The sequence below is a fragment of the Martes martes genome, assembly GCF_963455335.1.
Source record: "Martes martes genome assembly, chromosome: 5".
NCBI classification, from domain to species: Eukaryota; Metazoa; Chordata; class Mammalia; order Carnivora; family Mustelidae; genus Martes; species Martes martes.
The window spans coordinates 65,748,760-65,775,546 of record NC_137892.1 but is presented as its reverse complement, the minus strand read 5'-3'; the positions used below and the strand labels follow the sequence as shown (position 1 = coordinate 65,775,546).

The 26,787-nt window shown below is 36.4% G+C and overlaps 1 protein-coding gene across 1 annotated transcript in view; it reads right to left on the bottom strand.

Moving 5' to 3' along the window:
- The window catches only part of ANKRD31 (ankyrin repeat domain 31), a gene marked incomplete at both ends in the record, with an annotated part of 151,367 nt that overhangs the window by 44,560 nt on the left and 80,020 nt on the right, over nt 1-26,787 (bottom strand). The window contains 7 exon segments of the mRNA XM_080804333.1: nt 1,795-1,910; nt 3,774-3,936; nt 16,422-16,564; nt 17,441-17,578; nt 21,346-21,510; nt 22,199-23,723; nt 24,658-24,710. Of these exon segments, the coding sequence (XP_080660459.1) occupies nt 1,795-1,910; nt 3,774-3,936; nt 16,422-16,564; nt 17,441-17,578; nt 21,346-21,510; nt 22,199-23,723; nt 24,658-24,710 (2,303 nt within the window).

Here is a 26,787-nt window from a genome sequence, read left to right as displayed (position 1 = left end):
GACGGAAAATATGAAGAGGATACTATAAGACATGGATACTGGTCTAAAAGACATCTGAATAGAGGTTACAAAACAGAAAAATACTGAGAATGAAGCAGGGGCAATTTTCAAAGGTATAAGGACTAAAAGTTCCTGAAATACAAATAAGAAATGTGCCTTCCATATTGCACGGAGCACTGGGTGTGGTGCATAAACAATGAATTCTGGAACACTGAAAAGAAACCAAAAAAATAAATTAAAAAAAAAAAAGAAACGTGCCTTCAGATTAAAGGAACATTTCTAGGCCCGAGTATAAATTAATAAGAATGTTCCACATTTAGACACAACTTAGTAAAAGTGGAGAACATAAAATCTGTAAGATTAAAGGACAGATTATCTACAAGGGAATGATAGACTGATGGATGACTTTCTGTCCATGACAACAGATACCAGGAAACAATGTAAAACATTTTCAAAGTCCTGAGGCAAATGCAATTTAGTTTGAATATTAAGATAAAATATTTAAGCTATAAATTTGTTGATTAATAGTTTAGATTCAATGAATGACAATGTCCTTTTTAAAAAATTTTATTTATTTATTTGACACACAGAGAGAGAGAGATCACAAGTAGGCAGAGAGGCAGATGGGGGGGGGGGGGAAGCAGGCTCTCTGCTGAGCAGAGAGCCCGATGCGGGGCTCGATATCAGGACCCTGAGATCACGACCTGAGCTGAAGCCATCCAGGTGCCCCTCACAATGTCTTCTTTACAATGGTTAACAGAAAGTATGTAAGAGAAGTCTAATCAACATACATAGTCTTTTTTTTTTTTTTTTAAGATTTTATTTATTTATTTGACAGAGAGGGAGAGAGCACAAGCAGGGGGTGTGCCAGGCAGAGGGAAGCAGGCTCCCTGCTGAGTGTGGAGCCTGATGTGAGGCTCAATTCCAGGACCCTGCGATCATGAACTGACCCAAAGGCAGATGCTTACCTGACCAAGCCATCCAGGTGCCCCTCAATATACATAGTCTTATTTAAAATAATATTTCATTGAGGATGCTATTTTCTCAAGAAGTTAGTTTCTAGTAATCTCTACATTTTTATCAAGTTACACGTATCTATCTTAACAAGTAATATTTTTTATTGAGCAACTACTATGTTATTTTTGTATACACACACTTTAATACAAGGAGTTTCACATACAGCAAACACTATCACTATAACCCATGTGAGACTCCAGGTTGGCTAACCCCAGCTGCCTTCCTCTCCTCTGCCTGGGTTCCAGGGTCTTTTCAACCTACTACGCGTCTTAGACTTTTTGTGGGAATGGGTGGGTGAAGACACACTGTGATAGTAGGAAAAGAAGTAAAGAACACAACCTAGTTGTAAAGAATAGCAGCTAATCCATAATTCTGTATTCAAAGCAGATAAGTGAGTTAACTATACAACATATTTTCTTGGCTCATTAGCCATATTATTTTCTTGTGACAAAAATTACTTTCAGGGTGCCTGGGTGGCTCAGTCATCAAGCATCTGCCTTCGGCTCAGGTCATGATCCCAGGGTCCTGGGACTGAGTTCTACATTGGGCTCCCTGCTCTGTGGGAAGCCCTCTCCCTCTGCCTGGGCTTGTGTTCCCTCTCTCGCTGCTCTCTCTCTCTCTCTGTCAAATAAATAAATAAAATCTTTAAAAAAATATATTTTCAATCTGTGTGTTCTTAAAATGTAAAGAGTACTGCCAACAGCCACTGGCTGGCTGGCTGGCCCAAAGAATGACATATTCCAAGCTGAAAAATGAAAGGATTTCAACTTCACTCACCACAGGATGGTTTTCTTTTGTTTTTTCTCTGTGTGAAAGAGAAGGTGGATCAACAGTTTTGCAGTCATCACAAAAACACCGTTTAAGTCTTTTTGGTCGGACAGCAGGAATTTTGACTTTAAAAATTAAAATTAGAAAATATAATAATGTGAAAAATTTAGCATCATTTTATCAATTTTAATGGTGACAGAAATAGAATAAATTAAATCTACAATTACTATAATAATGTTGACCAGCATCTCATTATTTATTATTATTATTATTTTTAAATACTTTATTTATTTGACAGTCAGAGATGACAAGTAGGCAGAGTGGCAGGCAGAGAAAGAGGGGGAAGCAGGCTCCTTGCTGAGCAGAGAGCCCAACACAGGGCTCGATCCCAGGACCCTGGGATCAAGACCTGAGCCGAAGGCAGAGGCTTTAACCCACTGAGCCACCCAGGTACCCCATTATTTATTATTATTATCAATCGAGTGATTACAGCTAACATTTACTGAATGCTGATCACACACTGGATGGAAAACTCTTTTCCTGAACCATCTTATTTAATCTTCATATGAGCCCTGTAAGATAGGTAGCTTACACTGTCCATTTTACAGAAGAGGAGAATGAAATTTAGAGGGATTCAGGAAGTTTCCTTAACGTTATGCAGCTTTTACTGAAAACAAATCTGATTCCCAAATCCATGCTATTAATCAACTGTGTCTATGATTCATTGTCTCGGATCTTTTTCCCATTCTGGATTCCCTTTCTTCATATAACTACTGTACCCTACATCCCTCATCCTTTTAGGGTACCTGATCAAGGAAATGCCTACATAAGAAACAACAGACAAGTGCGAATAGATACAGCACTTCATAACACAGTGTCCAGTAATTTCAAATATGGCTATGGAGAGGAAAAGAGACATGGCTGGGGCTCTATATGGTAGCAGGCAATGAAAAGATGAACCTTGTATCAGTCTTGACCTTGACCTACACATAATCTATCACACTAGTAAAATATGAGACAGTGATTATCCTTGGGTCTGACCAATCACATCAGTAACATGATTCCTCTCTTGAAAATCAACAACTGGTAAAGATAGTGGTAGGCTGGGAGAAGAGTGTATGACAGGGGTTCTCTCTTTCCAATTACTCTGCCTCATAGAGAGAAAGGGCAGATATGTTCCTGGGTTTCTCAAATGAGTCAAGGCTCAAGCAGGACAGAAAAGGAAGAAAAAATCACTCTTCTCAATACTTAATAAACTGCATTTAACTGTTTGTTTTCTGGTTGATCTCCCCACAAGACTGTAAGTTCCTCAAAGGCAAGTATTCAATTTGCTTGGCAGGTACTTAACAAATATATGTTTTCAAATTAGTGTTCACTACATGCCTATTTCTTACAGATAATACATTATATCATTTAAATGCAAACTATTTCTAAAAAATGGGTCATAAAATTTTGCTTCACTGTAAATTCCCTTAAATATTTTTACACTATATTTACACATACACACATGCATACAAGTATATTTGCTTAACAAATTCATACTCTAGCATTAGGACATTAGAGTACTGCAAAGTTGGCATCAGTCCCTTTCACATGACTCACTATAAATTTTGAAGGAACGGAATCTTAGTTGCAAAGACTTTAGTATAATGCCAACATTTTCCAATCCCCCTACCAGTAAGTCAGTATGTGTGGTTTCAGTTACATCTCTATCTCAGACCCAATGTTAGAGATTAATGATTATTTAACGAATAATATGGATTCCATTTCAACATGTAATGCCAATCCAACAGGATCATATGGTATATAAATTAAACCAATTTGGAAATGCTAATTTCTAAAAATAAATAATTATTAAATGCTTTTCAAGAGTTTAATAAACATACAAAACATCTACCCCAGTTATGAAACAATTTACACTAGAAATCTGAAGATTTTTCTAAGCAGAGGTATATACTTGTCTAAAATAGCAATACTGACATACATACCAGTGGCTATAATATTACTTTCATCGCTATTATCAGTCTCAATTGCACCATAAGATTTCAGCAGTTCTTTCATTTTTTCATCATCTGCTTCATCCAAAGCAGTCTTCTGCTTTTGATTCCTTTGATTTGGGTTTGCTCCATGTTGTAGTAGAATCTCAGCTGCCTAGAAGATATTTTTTCAAAGTTATTTCTATAGACACAGAAGATCAGTAATTTCTGCTTTCACTACGCTACCACTATTAAAAGTTATCAAAGTATTAAAAGTTATCAAAAGAAGTTTCAGGGACGCCTGGGTGGCTCAGTTGGTTAAGCAGCTGCCTTCAGTTCAGGTCATGATCCCAGCGTCCTGGGATATAGTCCCACATCGGGCTCCTTGCTTGGCAGGGAGCCTGCTTCTCCCTCTGCCTCTGCCTGTGCTCACTCACTCTCTCTCCCTCTCTCTCTCTGACAAATAAATAAATAAAAATCTTTAAAAAAAAAAAAAAAAGAAGTTTCAAACCCTGGCCAAGAAAATTTTTGATTAAAATTTGGTATGAAAGCTGTAAACTGCTCCGTGGATTTGGCCTGATCTGTCCCCTACCCCCCCCACCCCAGGAGGATGAAAACACAATGACATGAAAATACAAGATATGCTGCCTTCTTTGCAATCAAGAAGTAAACATAGGGAGAATGACATGAACACTGACTCTAACAGAGTCCTTTGTCTCTTCCTCCAAACTGCATTACTGTATTTTAGGTATGTTACTTGTGCAAGAAGTTGAATGAGCTAGCTCGAAAAATCCAATGACTCTTCTAATAATGTTTGTGCAAATCTGTCATGTGTCCTAAATAAGTGACTTATATGAAAGGATGCAAAAGGAAACAGAAATAATCTACTCCAACCCCATCACCTTACAGAAGAGGAAACTGAGGTCATAGAGGTTGTGACATTGATTGGGGAGCAGTTTCTAATACAAATAAGGTTTCTCTGAGTAACTCAAAGCCGTTATATATTAGAAGTTTATAAATGATCAAAGTTAAAGATGTTATTAACTTATGGTATAAGTCAACTAGTGAAAAAAAGCCAATGATTCCATCTGGGTGAGGCAAGCAAATAACTCAAATAACTGAAAAACCTGATTAGGAAAAGATGGTCAGGATTTTGTTTAAAATAGAGATATGCTTGGGGCGCCTGGGTGGCTCAGTGGGTTAAGCCTCTGCCTTTGGCTCGGGTCATGATCTCAGGATCCTGGGGATCGAGCCCCACATCGGGCTCTCTGCTCAGCAGGGAGCCTGCTTCCCCCCATCTCTCTCTCTGCCTGCCTCTCTGCCTATTTGTGATCTCTGTCAAATAAATAAATAAAATCTTAAAAAAAAATAGAGATACGGTCTGTGTTAGTGACTTATCTCTTTCTCCTTATGTCCAGGTATGGAGAAGCAGAGAATTTAGGAGCATATGGGCCAGTGAAGATGATAAGGATAACCCCTCATTTGTTCCATCAGCCCGGAGTCAGCACAGCATAAAAGAAAACATGTTCGTTTTAAAGTCAGGTATACAAAACTCACTCCCCTAACCTATTAGCTACATCCTTGGGCAAGTTATTTACCATTTAAACCTCATTTTTATCATCTATGAGAACTAAATGTGAGCCCTTGTCAAATACCTTGTACATAGTGGATTCTTAATGAAAGTAGTCCCCTAAACCCCTTTTTCTTTAGAAGAGTAAAAAGACCAACTGAGGTAATAAGAGACAGTAGATAATAAACAGCATATGAAAAAAAGTCTCCTGCAAAGATATTTGATGAAAACTTAGTGAAGTCTGAGTAAAGGTATTTTGTTTTGTTTTTAAAAGATGGGATGAGCACTACCTCAATCCAGTGGTTTCTAAGCCTGAGTGATCAGTAAAGTCACCTGTGGAATTATTTAAAAATATAGATTCCTTACACCCTCTTTCCACTGCTCTATATGGAGTCAGGAGAAAGCTGGGTTTTTTGTTTGTTTGTTTGTTAACAAGGGAAGCTTTTCTAGACTTAAAAATCATTTCACATTACTAATGACTATTCTGTGTGTTAAGATGAGGCCTTCCTCTAATGTATTAACATGGATTCATTCAACTTTTGTTTTGGAAGACACAGAACTCAGCTCAGAGGGGATGGGACCCTGAACAGCTTTATTTCCATAACACTCATTAGTAGGAAAAAGCCGAAAAAGCCTAAGAGAACAGCAAATGGGCCATAAGGCACTAAACAGAAAAGGCTAAAGCTATAGCCGGGAGAGAGTTCCAGGTCATACAATGGGGTAGACCTGAGGAACAAAGAACTTGACAAAAATAAGGTGAACAAGAAGTAGGCCCCTTGCCTGACTTTTCTTTCTTTTTTTTTAAAGTCAGCTTTGCTGGAGTAATCACTACTACAACCATGGCTTAGAAACATTCCATGATTAAAAAAAAAAATTCATTATGCCTCGCTAACAGTCAATCCCTCCCCACCTCTCTTTGGCCCTTGGCACTCAATAATCTGCTGCAACCACTATAATATTTGCCTTTTGTCTAATTTCATATGAACGGAATCATATAGGATAAAGTCTTCTTATATCTGTCTTCTTTAAATTAGCATAATGTTTTTGAGATTCATCCATACTGCTGTGTGTGTCAACAGTTTGATTTGGCTACCTGCTGGGTGGTATGAGAACAGTGTAATAACAGTGACTAGAATTTATACCTACTCTTCCATGCATGTAGAGAGCAAGAACACTTGTAATAAAGGTATTTCTAGGGTCGCTTAGGTGGCTCATTTGGTTGAGCATCTATCTGACTCTTGATTTCAGTTCAGGTCATGATCTCAGGGTCATGGGATTGAGCCCTGCGTCGGCCTCTGTGCTCAACATGGAGTCTGCATGTCCCTCTCCCTCTGTTCCCTGGCCACCCACCCCCAAATAAATAAGTAAATAAATAATATCTTAAAAATCTAAGAATGCTACTTGCAAGGTATGATGAGAACATTATTGATATGCGTTTGTTTATACATTCATCAATTGATGGAAATTTGGGTTGTTTCTACTTTTTGGTTATTTGGAAAAGAGTGCTCTGAATAATCACATACAAATTTTTGTGTGAATATGTTTTTAATTCTCTTGGCTATATACCTAAGAGTGGAATTTGCTCCATCATATGGCAACTCTATGTTTAACTTTTGAAAGAACTGCCAGAGTGTTTTCTATAGCAGCAGTATCATTTTACATTACCGCCAGCAATGTATGAGAGTTTCAACTTTTTCACATCTTTGCCAACATCACTTTTGTTTTTGAAATTTTTTTTTTTGCTGGGTATAGAATTCTAGATTGACAAGTTTATTTCTCCTTGCAATACTTTTTAAAGATGTTGCTCCTTTGTCCAATGGCTTGCAAATTTTTTCCCATTATTTATTAACATATAATGTATTATTTGCCCCAGGGGTACAGGTCTATGAATCAACAGGCTTACACATTTCACAGCACTCACTATAGCACATAGCCTCTTCAATGTCCATAACCCAGCCACCCTCTCTCTACCCTCCCACCCCCCAGCAACCTTCAGTTTGTTTCATGAGATTTAGACTCTCTTATGGTTTGTCTCCCTCTTGACCCCATCTGGTTTCATTTTTTCCTTCCCTACCCCCCATAACCCCCCACCCTGCCTCTCAAATTCCTCATATCAGAGAGATCATATGATAATTGTCTTTCTCTGACTGACTTATTTCACTCAGCATAATACCCTCTAGTTCCATCCACGTTATTGCAAATGGCAAGATTTCTTTTGATGGCTACATAGTATTCCATTGTATATATATACCACATCTTCATCCATTCATCTGTTGATTGGACATCTAGGTTTTTTCCATAGTTTGGCTATTGTGGACATTGCTGCTATAAACATTCAGGTGCACGTGCCCCTTTGGATCCCTACATTTGTGTCTTTAGGGTAAATACCCAGTATTGCAATTGCTGGGTTGTAGGGAAGCTCTATTTTCAACTTTTTGAGGAACCTCCATACTGTTTTCCAGAGTGGCTGCACAAGCTTGCATTCCCACCAACAGTGTAGGAGGGTTCCCCTTTCTCTGCATCCTCACCAGCATCCGTCATTTCCTGACTTGTTAATTTTAGCCATTCTGACTGGTGTGAGGTGGTATCTCATTGTGGTTTTGATTTGCATTTCCCTGATGCAGAGTGATGTGGAGCACTTTTTCATGTGTCTGTTGGCCATTTGGATGTCTTCTTTGCAGAAATGTCTGTCCATGTCTTCTGCCCATTTCTTGATTGGATTATTTGTTCTTTGGGTGTTGAGTTTGGTAAGTTCTTTATAGATTTTGGATACTAGCCCTTTATCTGATATGTCATTTGCAAATATCTTCTCCCATTCTGTTGGCTATCTTTTGGTTTTGTTGACTATTTCCTTTGCTGTGCAAAAGCTTTTGATCTTGATGAAATCCCAATAGTTCATTTTTGCCCTTGTTCCCTTGCCTTTGATGATGTTTCTAGAAAGAAGTTGCTGCGGCTGAGGTCAAAGAGGTTGATGCCTGTGTTCTCCTCAAGGATTTTGATGGATTCCTGTCTCACATTGAAGTCTTTCATTCATTTTGAGTCCATTTTTGTGTGTGGTGTAAGGAAATGGTCCAGTTTCATTCTTCTGCATGTGGCTGTCCAATTTTCCCAACACCATTTGTTGAAGAGATTGTCTTTTTTCCACTGGACATTCTTTCCTGCTTTGTTGAAGATTAGTTGACCGCAGAGTTGAAGGTCTATTTCTGGCCTCTCTATTCTGTTCCATTGACCTATATGTCTGTTTTTGTGCCGGTACCATACTTTCTTGATGATGACAACTTTGTAATAGAGCTTGAAGTCTGGAATTGTGATGCCACCAACTTTGGCTTTCTTTTTCAACATTCCTTTGGCTATTCGGGGTCTTTTCTGGTTCCATACAAATTTTAGGATTATTTGTTCCATTTCTTTGAAAAAAAATGGATGGTATTTTGATAGGGATTGTGTTTTAGATTGCTTTAGTTAGCACAGACATTTTCACAACATTTGTTCTTCCAATCCAAGAGCATGGAACGTTTTTCCATTTCTTTGTGTCTTCTTCAATTTCTTTCATGAGTACTTTATAGTTTTCTGAGTACAGATTCTTTGCCTCTTTGGTTAGGTTTATTCCTAGGTATCTTATGGTTTTGGGTGCAGTTTGCAATGGGATCGAATCCTTAATTTCTCTTTCTTCTGTCTTGGTGTTGGTGTGTAGAAATGCAACTGATTTCTGTGCATTGATTTTAGGCTTGCAAAATTTTTGATGAGAAGCTGCCTGCCATTCTTTTATTTGTTCCTGTATACAATTACATTTCAAAACTTTGTTTTAAAGATTTTCCCCACATAAATCAAAACCACAATAAGAAACCACCTCACAACAGTCAGAATGGCTAAAATTAACAAGTCAGGAAACAACAAATGTTGGTGAGGATGTGGAGAAAGGGGAGTTCTCTTCCACTGTTGGTGAGAATGCAAGCTGGTGCAGCCACTCAGGAAAACAGTATGGAGGTTCCTCAAGATGTTAAAAATAGAGCTACCTTATGACCCTGCAATTGTACAACCAAGTATTTACCCCAAAGATACAAATTTAGTGATCCAAAGAGGCACCTGCACCCCAATGTTCACAGAAGCAATGTCCACAATAGTCAAACTGTGGAAAGAGCCGAGATCTCCATCAACAGATGAATGAATAAAGATGTGGCATATATACACGATGGAATACTATGCAGCCATCAGAAAGGATGAATACTTACCATTTACATTGACATGGATGGAACTGGAGGGTATTATGCTGAGCAAAATAAGTCAATCAGGGGAAGAAAATTAGCAAATGGTTTCAATGATTTCACACATATGTGGAATATAAGAAACAGCACAGAGGACCACAGGAGAAGGGAGAGAAAACTGAATGGGAAATCATCAGAGAGGGAGAAAAACTGTAAGAGACTCTTAATCATAGGAAACAAACTGAGGGTTGCTGGAGGGGAGCTGGGTAGGGGGAGGGGTAACTGGGTGGAGGAGGATGTGTGATGTAACGAGCACTGGGTGTTATACACAACTGATAAATTATTGAATACTACATCTGAAACTAATGGTGTACATTTTGTGTACTTTGTTAGCTAGTTGAATCTACATAAAAAAATAGTGGCATGTACATTTTAACAATGTTAATTCTTCCAGTTCTTGAGCATGGTATATCTTTCCTTTTATTATGTATCTTTATTTTCATTGCAATGATCATTTATTAATGCTTAGAAGTATATTTTTCTTTTAGGACACACGATTACTTGATTGGTGGCATAAGTTAAATTATCTCCCTTTATTGTACTATTTTATTTTATTATACTATGTTGATAGTGATATTTTAATTTATTTTATGAGAATAAAAATAAATAAATAAATAAATAAATAAATAAACAAACATTTTCCCCCTTTTTACTGATTCTCAGCAATTTGGTTATGGTACGTGTTGCTGCAGTTTTCTTCATTTTTCTCTTACTGGAAGGTTGGTGAGATTTTTGGTTCTGTGGGTTCACCAATTCCATCAAATTTGGTTAATTTTGATTTTTATTCTCCAAATTTTTTTCTATCCCCCCTTTTTGGGGATTAAGCCTGCATGTATATTACATAACTTGAGATTACCCTACAGATACTGAGGGTTTCTTATTTTGTCTTTGTTTTCTCATTTTTCTTTATTTTGGATCATTTCTAATGCTTTATCTTCAAATCCACTGCACTTACTTTTCAGTATTTAATATGCCATTAACTAACCCATTTAATGTGAATATCTCACTTCACATGCTTTATTTTAATCTCTAATAGTTTGAGTCTTATTTATAACTTCCATTTCTCTTCCCATCATCTAATCTTTTTGTTTTCCTCCACCTCTCTGAACATAAGAGAGTGTATTAGTTTCCTATTATTGTGTAACAAATTATTACAAATGTGATAGCTTAAAATAATATAAATTTCTTATCTCACAGGTTTTCTGTAGGTCAGAAATCTGAGCATGGTGTGGCTACGTTGTCAGCTCAGAGTCTTCACCAGGCTGAAATCAAAGTGTCCACACAGATTGATTATCACCTAAAGTTTAGGGTCCTTTTCCAAGCTCCCTAGTTTTTGGCATAATTCATTTCCTTGAAAGTTTATAAGGTTCTTGTAATCTTGTTGGCTGTGGGCTGGGGACTGCTCTCACCTCCTTGAAACTTCTGCAATTCTTTGCCATATGGCTCTCTCTGATGCTTTCCTTCTTTTAAAAGATTCACTTCATTAGGCTGGGCCCACCCACACTTGAAAGGAGGGTATTATACATAGTGTGTATAGGTCATTGAGTAAGAATCTTGAGGACCATTTTAGAATTCTGTCTACCATGTGGAGTATATAGTTATATTTGTTTAACATAGTTTTCTGCTAATTCTATTATCTGTGCCATTTCTGGGTCTCTTCTGAATGACCTTTTTTTGTTTGTTTGGTTTTTTCTCCCGCTTATGGATAATATTTTGTACTTTTTTATTTAAAAAGTTTTGGACTGGTTGATAGACACTGTGATTTTTATATTGCTTAGTGCTGAATTTCATTATATTCCTTTAGATGTTGTTGGGCTTTGTTCTGGGACATGTTTCAGTTACTGGAATTAGTATGGTCTTTTTGTTATTTTCTTTAAAATTTTAAGGTTAGTCCAGAGAACCTTTTAGTACCAATTTAACTCAGCTATGCAAGAAATACCCTCTACTTGATGCTTCCATGTTTTAAGAGTTCCTGCCATTTTGGCTGGTGGAAACATAAACTACTCAGCCCTCTATAAACTCCAGGAATGGTTCTGCCCATCCTTCTCATTGGCTCTTTGCCTAATCTTACATAGTTTTCTTGAGTGTATTTGTATATCAGTCAAAGAAACATGGGGATTTTCCTTCAAATTTCTAGAAAGTTCTCTTTATGCAGATCCTTTTTCTCTGGTATTTTGCCCCATAAATTCTACCTGTTGGAGGCTTTTAAACTCCAAATTCTGTCTTCTGAACTTGAGGCCACAGGGCTGTTTGTTTTCTCTCTTTCTGCGCTTCTGTCTGGAAACTCCCTCTAGTCCATATGGTAAGGCAACCACAAGATTTATTTCATTTGCTTCCCTTCCCTCAGGAACTGCTGCCCTGTGCTGCATTTTGCACAATGGTTCAAAACTGCTATTTTACGTATTTTGTTCACCTTTCAAGTTGTTAAGATGGGAGGGTATATCTTGTCCTTTCTATTCTTTCTTGTGTAAAAGTGGATGTCCATCCCTGCCTACTTTTTATCTTTTGCCCTTATCTTTTCCTCTCACTCTCCTTTTCCTTATCTTTTAATCCTCTTCGTTTTACAAAATACATGACCATTTTGGAAAATAACTTAAAACAGAAATTAAGATTTAAAAAGAAGTTAAGAGTTGGAAAAATAGGTGACTGAATAAATTTCCATGCAGTAATGCAAGAGTAAAAAAAAAATCTAAGAATTAAATTTATAAGCTATGATAGAATTGATATTGATTAGGTCTATGATACCACATATTTACCTCTCGTGCTATCTTTTTTTTTTTTTTAAGATTTTATTTATTTATTTGACAGAGATCACAAGTAGGCAGAGAGGTAGGCAGAGAGAGAGGAGGAAGCAGGTTCCCCACGGAGCAGAGAGCCCGATGTGGGGCTCAATCCCAGGACCCTGGGATCATGACCCAAGCTGAAGGCAGAGGCTTTAACCCACTGAGCTACCCAGGTTCCTCTCTCCTGCTGTCTTTTTAATCTTTCTAGTTCATCTATCAATATTCTACCTCAAGATAAACAAATAAAAACAAAAGGGAGGAAATTAGAAATAAAATGAGCCAATGATAGAAGAACTGTCACATGGAAGGAAAATTAATGAAGATATGAGGAAAGATGTTGGCAATATATCAGTGTCAAAGGAATGAAAATATCCTTAAACATACTACCTCCTTCTTTTCAAATAAAACATTTCTCCTTAAAATAAAGACAATATTGATGTGAGAGTTTACTCTAAATGCAAACTTCGTCTATACTGATACTTATGTGAAGAGACTTAAGTGATTCTTTACATTATGCAATAACAAACTCTGCCCATGGGCCAAATCCAGTCAGTTGCCTAATTTTATAAATAAAGTTTTATTGGAGTATAGCCATATTTACTCATTTACACATTGTCTGTGACTGCTTTTTCACTACAATAGTTGAGTAGCTACAGCAGAGACTGTGTGGCCCAGAAAAACAAAACTGTTTATTATCTAGCTCTTTAAAAGAAGTATTTAGCAATCCCTGCTCTAGACCAGGGCTGTCCAATAAAATTTTCTGTGACAATGGAAGCACTCTAATCTACATTTCCAATGTGATAGCCACTTCCAATACAGTATGATACCTGTAGCTATTGAGTACTTCAAATATGGCTAATGCAACTGAAGAATTGATTTTTTAATTTAATTAATTTTAAATAATTTAAATTAAAATAGCCACATGTGGCTAATGGCTACAGTACAGGGCAGCACAGCTCTAAATCACATTCCTTTTCCAGGGGTAAAGATATTTATAATCTTTCTCAAGCAGCAGAACTAGGCCTAGAACTTGGGCTTTCTAATACCTCATCCAGTGTTTTACCCACTAAACCAAGCTCCCCTCTCCCATCTTCTGTGGTTAATTTTAGCTCTTGACATTTATTTTTACAGAAGGTCCTTTGTATCTGAGTAATCATTTTCTCTCCCTTCAAGTTACCAATTTTTTTTCTTTTTTTTTTTTTAAAGATTTTTATTTATTTGACAGTCAGAGATCACAAGTAGGCAGAGAAGCAGGCAGAGGGTGGTTGGGGGTGGGGGTGGGGAAGCAGACTCCCTGCTGAGCAGAGAGTCTGATGCGGGGCTTGATCCCAGGACCCGGCGACCATGAACTGAGCCAAAGGCAGAGGCATTAAGCCACTGAGCCACCCAGGCGCCCCAAGTTACCAAATTTTTATAAAGGAAGCTAGAGTCTTCAAAATAGGAAAATTCTCACTCATGGAAACCATTTACAAAATGTTACCCAAACAACCTCCCTCCTTACTAACATAGAATCTTTCCTATCCATCAAGTCAACAGCTTTGTGGTTTAGTTTATTACTCGTCAATTATGTTGTAAACAGCTAACAATAAAATGTAAATACACTACAAATTGATTACAAAGTCCAAAGGTACAAATATAAAATTTCCTGAAGTCAAACATTAAAACAATGTTGGAGAAATACTTGAAGCACCAGTGAAGCCATGATAAATGAGAAACTGACAGGTAAAACTGTTAACCTAAAAAAAGAAATATCACAAGAATTTGAATATAAAAGGACTGATAGAAGACCTAGTAAAAACTTGTTATACCTCTCAAAATGTTTGCAAAAAGAACTTCCTTGAGGTAGTGGTACAGAAAAATCAAGTATGAGATGAAGTATATATCCTATGCACTGTCACACAATTTTGCCAGAAAAATTAGGCCATGAAAGCAAACTTTATTCACTCTTTTCCTGTTTTAGAAATTAGCATATGTAGCAATTAGAACCTAAATAAAATATAGCTTAGAAAACAGTTAACACAGCAGGCCTGAGACTGCTATCTAGAGAGGCTGCTTGCAAGGCTGGCCTTTAGCTGACATCAATGAACCTGACTGGTAAACAGTACCCTACATTGATAGAAAACTTTCCCTATTGATAATGGTAACTTTCTTTGCTTAAACACTCTACACAACCAATGTGGTTTGTGCTCTGAGGAGTCTGGAATCTTGGTATGTGCTAGGCAGAGAGTGCTTACATGACCAGTCCCAATATAAATCTTTGAAACTGAGTTTCTAATGAGCTTCCCTGGAGTGGAAACACAGAAATGACATTTTTGTTGCTGGGGGAAAGGTAAGCTGTGAGTGACCTCCCATGAGGAAGGGAGCAGAATAAAGCCTTCCTAAATACCCCCAGACTCCACCTGTGTTTTTTCCTAACGAGTCAGCTGCATCTCCTTACTACATTGTTGTAACAAATCTTAGCCATGAGGGGTGCCTGGGTGGCTCATTTGGTTAAGCATCTGCCTTTGGCTCAGGACATGATCTCAGGGTCCCTGGATGGAGCCCTGCATGGGCTCCTGCTCAGCAGGGAGTCTGCTTCTCCCTCTCCCTCTGCCTCTCCACTTAGGCTCTCTCAAATAAAATCTAAAAAAACAGAAAAAGAAAAAGAAAGAAAAAAGAATCTTAGCTATGAGCACAACTGTATGCTGAGTTCTGTAAGTCCTTCCATTCAATTCCCAAATTTACCGGTGGTATTATGGACCTCCTTATTTTCTTTGTTTTATATTACATTTTTCAGGATAATGTCTGAAAATGTGATTTTCCTACTATAGAATTTTGGCCCTTATTTAAGTGGTTTCACTTTAAGTGGCCTTTTCCCTGTACACATAACCAGTAAGCTAATTAATGACTCTTCCTGTTTGCCTTCTTCCATTTTATGATCAGACCTTATCTATTCTTTTTAAATTAAATATCATAAAGGCCAAAGAGCTTCTTTGGTCAAAAGAAGCCACTCTGGACATTAGTCCACCCATCTGGTATTATTAATATATATATTTTTTTAAGTAGGCACTGTGCCCAGGATGGAGCCCAATATGAAGCTTGAACTCACAAACCTGAGATCAAGACCTGAACTGAGATCAAGAGTTGGATGCTTAACCAACTGAGCCACCCAGGTGCCCTTTTCTGATATTACTCTTAATCATTAGTTTAATCTCTTATTGCTGCAAATCATAAATTTAATACTATTCCTTTACATGACTACCTTTAGGCTGAAAACAGTGGGGATATGCTTTCATAAAATTAACAAAAAATCACCAGGGCCTTAAAAATATCTAGAGACAGATAAATTGGTGTTAGTGAGAAGTTCAAGGTATTTTTTATATGAACTTTGGTTTTATATTGTTGTTATTGGTGTTGGTTTCCTTCACTATTTTTTCAAAGCCAGTGATTATTCCTGAAGTCTGCATTGTCTACTGATAAAAGTCTTCGCTCAGATTTGTCAAAAAGGAGTTTAAAAATCTTAATGATTTTAAGGTTTAGTTTTGAAATTCAGTGTTACTGAAACAATTTTCTTTTGTGTAATTTTCTTTTGTGACAGCTGTCTGATTAAGAAAAACAAAGGAAAAAATATATAACAAACCCTCAGGAACATGCATTTTTATCCATTTCTTTGAAACTTAAACCCACGGAGAAATTGAGTTAGAAAAAAAAATCTGTCAACATATATTATCACTATAATTAGATCTTTTATACACAACAGCAAATCACTTAATACAATTAAAAATGGAATGTATTAGATTTATAGCCTACATTTACCCTGAGACATTTCATTTTATTCTGAGTTACATGAATTTTATGAGGAAAAGACAATGGAAAAACAATTCATTAGTTAATATGATTTTCCAGTCCATACACAACATCCTATCTTCATTTAAAATTTTAAGTAGGTTTTAAAAATCATTTTATTTTAAGAAATTACTTTAGTGTTCAGTTTAAAATACCTTCATTTTCTTCACTCATTTTTCTAAGAAAAAGTAATAGGAAACCAATCTGATGTGCACTGTACCTTTAAATGATTGTTGGCAGCAGCATCATGTAAGGGATCAATCCCGTCTAGATTTTCACAATTAACATTAGCACCAGCTTTTAACAACTCTACAATTATATCATTAGATCCCTCACTAGATGCCTCATGAAGTGGTGTCCAACCTAAAAAAGGAAAAAAGAAAAAAAAAACAGAAGCTGCTGCCTACTAATCAACATTCATGTAATAACTTCATTATTAATTTTATTTGCCCTAATGCAATGGATATCTATGTTGATTCAAATGTATCTATTAAGTATCAGACAAGAAATAATATTGAAAACCATGGCCTCGAAATGTTTCAATTTTGAAAACCAACCTCATAAAAAATATTTATTGATCCAAGTGCCAAAACAGAAGACTCACAGAACATAAAATATAATGGGGCTAGAGTAAATACTAATCATGTCAATTTGTTTCAACTCAGATATTAAAATAGAGTAAGATCAAGTCTGCTTCCCCTTTTGTATTCCTGCATTGTCATATATCTCTTTAAAATGACATAATATTCTTGAAATCAATCTTTGAATTTTTCCCTCTGTTAACTCCTCACACAAGATTTTTTTGTGCTTGAGCAAAATGTCAGATCAATTTAAAAATGGAGGCTGAAAATAAAAATAAGGAAAGAGAGAAACAACAAATAATTAAAAAGAGAGGAGAAAGAGAAGGGATAGGGAGATGGGAAAAAAACTGGCACTCTCTCCAAAGTGACAGTTTAGTATTAAGATCTCTGAGGAAAAGACCTAAATAAAGCTCCCTTTACTCCCCATTCTGTATACTTCCTCTGAATGCTCCCACATGTATGTTAAAAATTGTTTCAGAGGAGGTTATTTTAGCAATGGGTGAAAACCAAGATAAATTTAACTACTCAACTAAATAATACATTATTAAAAAGTCAGTTCAAAGTTAGCAGCCAGCATGAGAACTGGGGTAGGGTGGATGAAATGTATATTTCAGTAATTTCAAGTTATAAACACAATTAAAATTTCAAGAATCCAAACCTGCGTTATCTTTTAGATTCACATCTGCTCCAGATTCTAACAGAGCCTTCACCAGAGACAAATTTCCTCTTCTGGCAGCCAAATGAAGCCGGCTTTCCCCTCTGGCATTCCTCTTATTGATCCCAACTGTTTTCACTTCTGTAAATTTGCCAAGTAAAGCTGAGGTTTCTTTTCTGTCAAATGCTGATCATTACAAAGGAGCTCAGAAAATACATTGCAACTTCCTCAAAATATCCTAAGTAGGGTGCACTACACAAAACATACATGAATATCATCATTGCTATTACTGTTTAAAAATCTAACTTGTGAAGGAATTGTAGAGCATCTAAGCACATTAGTTTGCATTCAAACAGCTGTTTAATCACTCTATCATAAGCTTGATTAAAACAAATAAACTTCCTTTAGCTCTACCCTCATTTTGCTCTCAGTAGTCCTTTAACAATGGAAAAATTTTTTCTTAAAACAAATTATAATTTTATAAAACTCCTCTTTCTATAACTCTTCTCTAACCCAGTGAGTGTGTTTCTGATCACAAAAGACACCAAAACCCAGAGCATGGCCCAATGGATTATTTTTTCTTTCAAAAAAGCATGCAGTACAACATCATTATCCAAAGATTTAAAAAAAAATCTTCTCCCTTGAGGGAAATTGGAAGGGGAGGTGAACCAAGAGAGACTATGGACTCTGAAAAACAACCTGAGGGTTTTGAAGGGGCGGGGGTGGGAGGTTGGGGGAACCAGGTGGTGGGTATTAGGGAGGGCACGGATTGCATGGAGCTCTGGGTGTGGTGCAAAAACAATGAATACTGATGGGGCACCTGGGTGGCTCAGTGGGTTAAGCCTCTGCCTTCGGCTCAGGTCATGGTCTCAGGGTCCTGAGACAGAGCCCCACATCGGGCTCTCTGCTCAGCAGGGAGCCTGCTTCCCTCTCTCTCTCTGCCTGTCTCTCTGCCTACTTGTGATCTCTGTCTGTCAAATAAAAAAAAAAAGAAAAAAAGAAAAACAATGAATACTGTTACGCTGAAAAGAAATAAAAAATTAAAAAAAAAAAAATCTCCTTGCACCACAAGTTACAGAGACTTAAGTTGGAGATAAAAAAAAAACCAAAACCAACCAAACAAAAAAACCCTGACTATGTTTTCCCCTCAATTTCCTCCCCAAACCATGCTAAAAATGATAGTAAATTTTTTTTTTAATACCATAAAAAGAAAATAGAAAAGGAAAAAATACAGGACAAAGACTTCAACAACTTTTTGGCAACTGGAAAATCACTGCTGGAGAAGGGTTAACCACTTCGTGAAGTGGGGGAAATGCCTCACCCAAATGCCTGCAAAAAGAATTAGGGAGAGAGCCCATCTGAACCCAGCACTTGGGGGAATCAAGTATGGTGAAAGGCAGTGTGCGTTGAACTGGGCTAGAAACATGGAGATTGACTAAGAGTATATACACAGAAGTTGGGACTAGTTCCCTTCCCTAACCCTGAATGTCTGGCAACCATTCCTCTCAGCCAAGGTCCCCATCCCCACGCCAGGAAACTGGAGATTTATTTTCTGTAGAAACTACATCAGAGAAGCTTGAGAGTGAGACACAAGGAAGGCAAAGTAGAGGATTAGAGTGATGAAATAGAAAAGAATATTTATTAAACCAGTAGTCCTCAAATGTAGTCCCAGATTAGCAGTATCAGTATCACCTGGGAAACTTGTTAGAAATGCTAATTCTCCAGCCCACCCCACAAACCTACTGCAGAGGACAGACTTTAAGGTAACTCCTAATGATCCTCATCTCCTGGTATCATGGCCTTGTATCATCCACTCCTCTTGAATAATTTGCTTCTAACCAATAGAACGCCTCAATATTAAGGGTATTTCACTTCCTTGATTAGGTTATAAGAAACTGTAACATCTTCTGTCTTGCTAGCAAAGTTGCTCTATCACCTTTAGCTTGCATGTTTTGATGAACCAAGAGGACACACTAGAAAAGCTCATGAAGGAAGAAACTGAGAATGACCACAAGCTGGCTACAACCCTCAAGGAACTGAGTTCTGACAATTACCACATGAGCTTGAAAATGGATCCTTCCCTGGTTGGTCCTTCAGATAAGACCCCAGTCTTGGCCAATACCTTGATTGTAGTCTATGAAATATCCTGAACAGAAGACCCACCTAAGCCATGTCCAATTCCTGATCTACAGAAACTATAAGATTAAAAATGTGTGTTCTTTTAAACTGCCAAGTTTGTAAATGTGTAATACACTAATAGATAATATACCTAATGATTAGACTTTCTGGGAACAGAGCCCAGCAATCTGTGTTTTAACAAGCTTTCCAGGTGAATCTGATGCAAAATATTGTTTGAGAACCACTGCATTAAACCTTAAGATGCGCTCCCTGTTCTATTTCCTAAAGCCAGGAACTAGGCACATAGTTTCAGGGCAAGAGATATAAAGTTCAGAGAATTACTCTCTAAAAGATGGATTCTTTGGTTATGTGAATCACAGGGAACACTGACAGCTTCATGTCTATCTGCCACTGACATCTAGAGAAAATCATACTGCTCTTACGAATTTGCACTTAGAAATTCTTTATTTGAAGAATAAAGACATATTATATATATTTAATATTATATATACATATATAGAGAATATATTTTAAAATTATGTAATACCCAAAACAGCAGACCTGTAGTTTGCAAGTAGACTTGTAGTTTGGAAAAATCTGTCCAAAAATTGTTACTGAGAATAGTACAAATCTTCTCACCTAGCTCATGGTGTGTTGTAGCAAAGAATATAGGCACATGAAAAACATTTTGGGGCAAAAACTCAAAAACTGTTCCATTTTACTGTCATCATAAATTTCTACAGCACATAACTGAAATTTTAAAATAAAATCTGGAAAAAACTGGAAAAGAAATTAACAGAACTCACATTAACTTCACAAAAAACTTCTTCATAAAGTCCACTGTGGTTAACGCTGAACACTTCTTAATAGCATCATACTTCATTAACAAATTAATAAATATTAATTGATAATATTTAATAACTGGCATCAATATTATTTATTAATAAAGTATAATGCTACTAAGGCATACTCAGCTTTCAGTTACTTTGTATGTGGTTTTTTGTTTTTTTTTTTTACTCTCTGGAAACTCAAGATCATTATTACATCTGCAGAGATTCTTTTTCTATTTAGGTAAAATTCACTCTTTTATATAAGATATTATCACAAGTTCCAGGGATTAAGACATGGACATGTGCTGGAGGGCCACTATTCAACCCACTACAGGAGGGATGTATAAGAAGGACTTTAGATTACATGAGAGGGGGACAACAGGTGAAGGTTCACAGAGAATGCCTAATCCAGTGTCCTTACTACCTCTTAATAGACAATAGATAAATAAACTTTTCAGTGTTTACTACTTAACCTGAAATGGCCTGACCTCGCCTACTGTTCACCACAGAACTAGCTCCAAGAACTGTCAAAGGATGGTTAACTTGTCCATACTGCCAAACATACTCAGTTCATTCATCTGACAATAAGAAACCAGTGACCATTCTTTAATTTGCCTTATGATGAAAGGGCTCAATGGAAGTATCTAATGGATCCGGCATAATTCAGATGCACTGCCCCCATTCAAAATTCTTGCTGTCTCTCTGTTAATCTTACCTCCCCTAACATTTAAAATTAGAAGTCATAGGCAGAAACATGACAAGAATGTACTGACGACTAATGGATTCTCATGTGGTACTTTATAATAAAACAATCTAAAAAAAAAAGCTGAAATAATCTTATAAGTTAGTGAATGAGAAGAACCAACAGTAAATCTGAGAGTTTAGAAAGTTTCTGAAGTACAGTGCACTGCTGGGTGTGATCATGTCAATTTTTACCTATATAGGTATAGGAATACAAACCTTGACTGCAGGTAGCTTTCAAGAAATTTTGCCTTTTTCTGAAATTCTGAACTTTTTTGTGTTCTTGGGTATCAGACATGCACATTTCAGAATCTGTTTTTTCTTTCGTCTCACCATTTCTCATAGTGGTTTCATCTCCACTGATATTATTAGTTAATTCCTCATCTGAAAAACAAACATTTTGCAACCTCAGTGCTGCACTTCTCCTTACTGGTTACATGATTAGAAAAGAGTCTGGCCTCATAACTCTTCTAAGTTTCTATTCCTAGCTGGACTGACTTTTTATTTTATTTTTATTTATTTATTTTTTAAGGGAATGAAACCCTTTAAAATGATTTGGGGGGCACCTTGCTGCCTCAGTCGGTACAGCGTATGATTCTCCTTCTTGAAGTTGTGAGTTAGAGCCCTGGTGGGTATTGAGATTACTTAAAAATAAAATCTTTAAAAAATGTTTTTATATAAAAACAAAGTTTGCTGGATGCAATTCTGATGGGAATACAGTGAATCACTGAAATCAACAGAGCTAATAGTTTCCTGCTATGGAAATGTTAGGTTAACGGATACTAAATAAGTGCCATATTAAAAAGAAAAATATAAAAAATAGATTAAAAAACATAAAACATAAAAACTGATAGAAATACTGCTTACTCTGTCAATATCAATTTAGCAACAATCTCTGATAATAACAGTTTGATTTTCAAAGTCAACAATATTACTTAACAGTATCCCTAAATTATATAGTCCACATGTCCTCATTCTTGTCAGTTCAGCTAGTTCAGTGGAATTCAGTTAGAAATTTCTATAAAATAAGTAAATCTACAGATGTGTACAAAGCAAGCAATACTACTAATACCTGGTTTATGAGAAATTTCCTTTTCTTCTTTCTGTCTAAGTTGTGAGATATCGGTCAATTCCTTACTGATATTGTCAGTGGAATAAAAACCTGTATCATGTATGGTTTTGCTCTCTGGAAGATCTTGTTTCCTTTTTTCAACTGTAGTTGTTTCTATTAATTGAGAATTAACAACTGTGGATAAAGGCCCATTTGAAGAACTTGTTTTCTGGCTTTCATCACTGTAATTCCTTTTAGGGTCTTCTCCTTCATTTACCTTTCCCACAATACGTATATCTGTTTGATCCATTAAAGGAGTTGGTGCTCTAGAGCTAAAATCTTGAGGCCTTTTGAATTGCTTCACATGACTAGTCAACTTTGAAGCTTCCTGTGTTGAAAATGTTCTTGGACAAGCTAGGAAAGTATGCTCAGGACTGCCATGTGAGTGATCAAAAGAAGTTTCATAGGTGCATTGTTCATAATTTGCAACATGTTGTTCAGGACCTATTGTATTTTCTGAATCAGAAAGATTAATAGCTTCCTGTTGTAGAAGTATTAGACTGCAGGCTTTCAACTCATCTGCCTGTGAAAAATGGTCTTCAGAAGGGAAAAACTGTTGAAAATCCATTTCTTCTGTATTTGTTATTATATTCTCATCATAGTTACAATGGTTTTTGCAACCTCTAGAACATATCACTCTTTTACATGCTACAGTCTTCTCAGAGGTAAAGCAATCATCATCATCATTATTACAATTTTCCTTTATCAAGGATGCAAAAGAATTTTCCCACTTTTTAAGGCTCTCACCTTTCTGACCTGAGTTACTGTTTTCAGGAGATTTATGAGGGCTAATGCGCTGTTGTTCTAGGTGACAGTGAGGCTGCTGATCTGTAGTAACAAGTGGTAACTTGATTTCTTTCTGTAAGCCAAGTCCTGAGAAAAGAACAGCTTCCACTTGGTCAGTGGATTCTAAGAATTTTATTTCTTGATTATCTGATAAATCCAGGCCCTGGGTATGTGTCTCTTTGGGAACTGAACAAGCCTCAATACTGTTACCTAATCCATTTTTTAGGCTTGACAGAGCTGGGCTAAAAAGTTTATGTGACTCTTCTGGAAGGTCATCAAAGGTTTGGAGATCATCCTGCTGACCAGTAACCAATCTGTTTCTTCTTCTGAAAGAAGAAAGAGCTACTGTCTTTCTTGGACTGCATATTTCTTGTTTTGCATCATCCACTTGAGTTCTTTTATGTTGTATGTTTCTTCTTTCTTTATCAGTAGACACATTTGTGTTAGGACCTTTGACACTCTGAAGACTCTTCTTTCGGAGTCCCGTAGTAGAGTGTATTTGGTGAAGCGTTGATTGTTTATGCTTAGAGTTAACAAATTTTGTGTCTTTGGAATCCTTTTGGTAAGGTTCATATAAATCTTTATTTATAAATAAACCTTCTTTGCTTCCTTCATCAACTTTTACAAGTTCTGACTTCTGTCTGGTGGAATTTTCATCACAAACAAACCCAATGAGATTTTTAGAACTGAATTTTGGTTTCTAAAGAAAAAAAACATAAAGTTAGCTTTAATTTTCAGCTGTAGTTCTATACTCAATTAATTCAGGATTGCTGATTAATCAAACCATTACTTCATTCAATTATATGATTTGATCTAACCACAGGGCCTGATGGGATATGTACAACTGATATTTCAGAGAAGAAGATTAACAGAAAAAGACAAATGTAGTAGACTAAGACTCATTATGTATAATAATGTGTATTTTCTGCTTCATATTTTAATTTGTTTTTGCCAGTGTTTAGCAGTATCAATCCTAGAAAGCATAATAAAAAAATTTAATCTACTTAATTTTTCTGGGCTTTAAGCAAAATCAAAGAAGAATGCTTTAGAAACAATCTCATCTTCTCATTGTTGTATAGACAGAGCTAGATTAAGAGAGTTCTTTCATCTAGTATCTGTGACAGACTATAGGTAGGGCAGCAGAAGTAGGGACTTAAAAACAAGACAGACATCCTCCCAAACTGATCTGCATGAAAAAATCATTGTGGGCTAAAGATTAAAACAAAGAGACCGCTTCCTCTCACTCACCACAACCCAAGCACCAGATGAAGAGTAACTGCCCACCATATAAAATTTGAAGGAATGGATCAACACCTTTGGCTCTTGTACTGTGCTTAGGCCAGAGGAAATTTGACATGGTTGATAAATCTCATGGCTCCATGAAGAGGAGGACAAAGGAAATGGCTACTGATACATCAGTGTGCCAAGATAAGCTATATTTACTCAATTGCTTCACAAACTAACAGCCCAGAACCCTCTGATCCTCATGTAATTATTCCAAAGTTTCTTAAAAGCAAAGGTGAAGTCACTCTTCCTGATGAATGCGTCAACCATCTTTCTTTCCACTCTGATAATCTATAAAATAAGCAGCAGGTTCATTCCATAAACATGTTTATTACTAAACAGAGCTATACCTTTTGCTGGTATGTATCCTCTATGTCTAATGGACTGGTGCTGTTCTTTTGAGCTATGAACAAAAGGAGAAAATCAGAGAAAATAGCCTCCAATGATCAGACTCCAGATTTCTAAAACCCACCAGTCCTCTGCCATGAGAAAACCAGAGAAATAAGTGAAATTATGCAAACGTTTTCCATTCAAATTGGCACATATGACATTCCTATAAATGGTAACTTTCCTATGTTTTAGAAGCCCAATACTATCTTGAGAAACCTGAAAACATTTCTATAGGAAAAGCAATATGCTCCAACAAAAACTAAAGACTGGCAATAAACTCACTATTTTTACATTTGCCACAGATATATCCAGATACACAACTGCTACAGACTACTTTAATAAGGCAAAAGATTCTTTTATAATTAACTGGATTATCATTTCCTAATATGTCAGCTTACTAAGGTTCTAATATGAATTGAATGCTTCACTCTCTTAAAAGTGAAACATACATGCATGGAAAAGGCTACTCTTGAGAATGTGTAAGACAAAAAAGATGGTCTGAATAAAATATACCTAGGTTGATAATAAAAGAAAAGTACTTTAGTGTCTCTTTTAAATAGTAGAGGTACCTACATATGCATTTGGCCACAAAAGATAAAAACCTAGAAACAGTGCCTTGTACATAGGAGGTATTCAATGATTATTTAATAGAGGGAGGAATAAATGAATGAACATCTTAGATGTGATATGTAAAAAATACAAAATTCTTTAAATACATTATGAACTAGAAATGTAAAAATATTTTAACAGCGATATAACTGGGAAAAAGAACATTTTATTTCTTGGGAATAATTTTCATGACAGCAATCAAATTATAACGTACATAATGAGGCCTGGCATTCACCTATTCACCTCATGCAGGAGGGCTGACTCACAGAATGTCCTTCAATGGAGCACAGTCTCTGAAGCCTACTCCTGAGTTTCTGTTTCCACTCATTTGCTTAGCAGCTGGGTGACCCTGGGTTAAGTTTCTTAATGCCTCTGCCTTAGCTCCATAAAATGAAAGTATTAACAGTCTTTATCTTATAGAATTGTTACAAGGATTAAATAAGATAATCCATGTAAAAAGTTCAGAGGACTTCCTGGCACAAAGAAAGTGCTCCATTATTAATTTTGTTATTATTATTTTTCAAGAGCAAAAAGGACTGTGTGCCTTCTCCTAACTTTGGTTCTTAAATAAAAGAACAGACTTTGGTTCTTAAATAAAAGAACAGACTAAGTGCCTGAGTGCTTAGTCAGTTAAGTGTCTGTCTTCATCTCAGGTCATGACCCCAGGGTCCTGGGATCGAGTCCTGCATCTGGCTCCCTGCTCAGCGGGAAGACTGCTTCTCCCTCTCCTCTGCTCTTGCTCTCTCTTGCTATCTCTTGTCTCTCTCTCTCAAATAAATACAATCTTAAAAATACATAAATAAATGAAAGTATTTTAAATAAAAGAGCAGAAACCTTTTTCTGGTTCTACAGAAACCTGCTTCTGGTTCTACAGGAACCACCATTTGGGGCACAATTCCTAAGAGAATCTGGAAGCAAGAAAGGGGCTTTTATCCCTTCTCACTTTGCTTTTGCTTTTGTTTTTTTGGGTTTTTGTTTTTGTTTTACTCCTGTATAGAAAGCATCTTTCAACTAACCTTTTTTCTTTAATTTTCACCTTATTTTATTCAAATTAAATTAATTAAATACAGTATATCATTAGTTTCAGATGTAGAGTACAGTTATCCATCAGTTGTATATAACACCCAGTGCTCATTACATCATGTGCCTTCCTTCCATCTTGACTCCTCCCCCCTAAAGTCCATCATGTGCCTTCCTTAATGCCCATCTCAGTTTTCAAAGTCTACATGCCCTAGTATAATCAACTTAAAAAAAAAAAAAAAACTACACAGATATCAATTCTGAGGTGGTGAATTTTAGTGATGTTGCTGTAATTCTTTTCAGTTAGTAAGTTAGTAAGAAATTGCTTACAATTTCTTACTAACTTATAAAGTTGGTAAGTTAGTAAGTTAATAAGAATGAACTCCTGTTCTATACCAAAGTAGATGTATTATATTCTACAACAGAAAAGCACCAAAAATACAGTGCATGAGGAAAAGTCC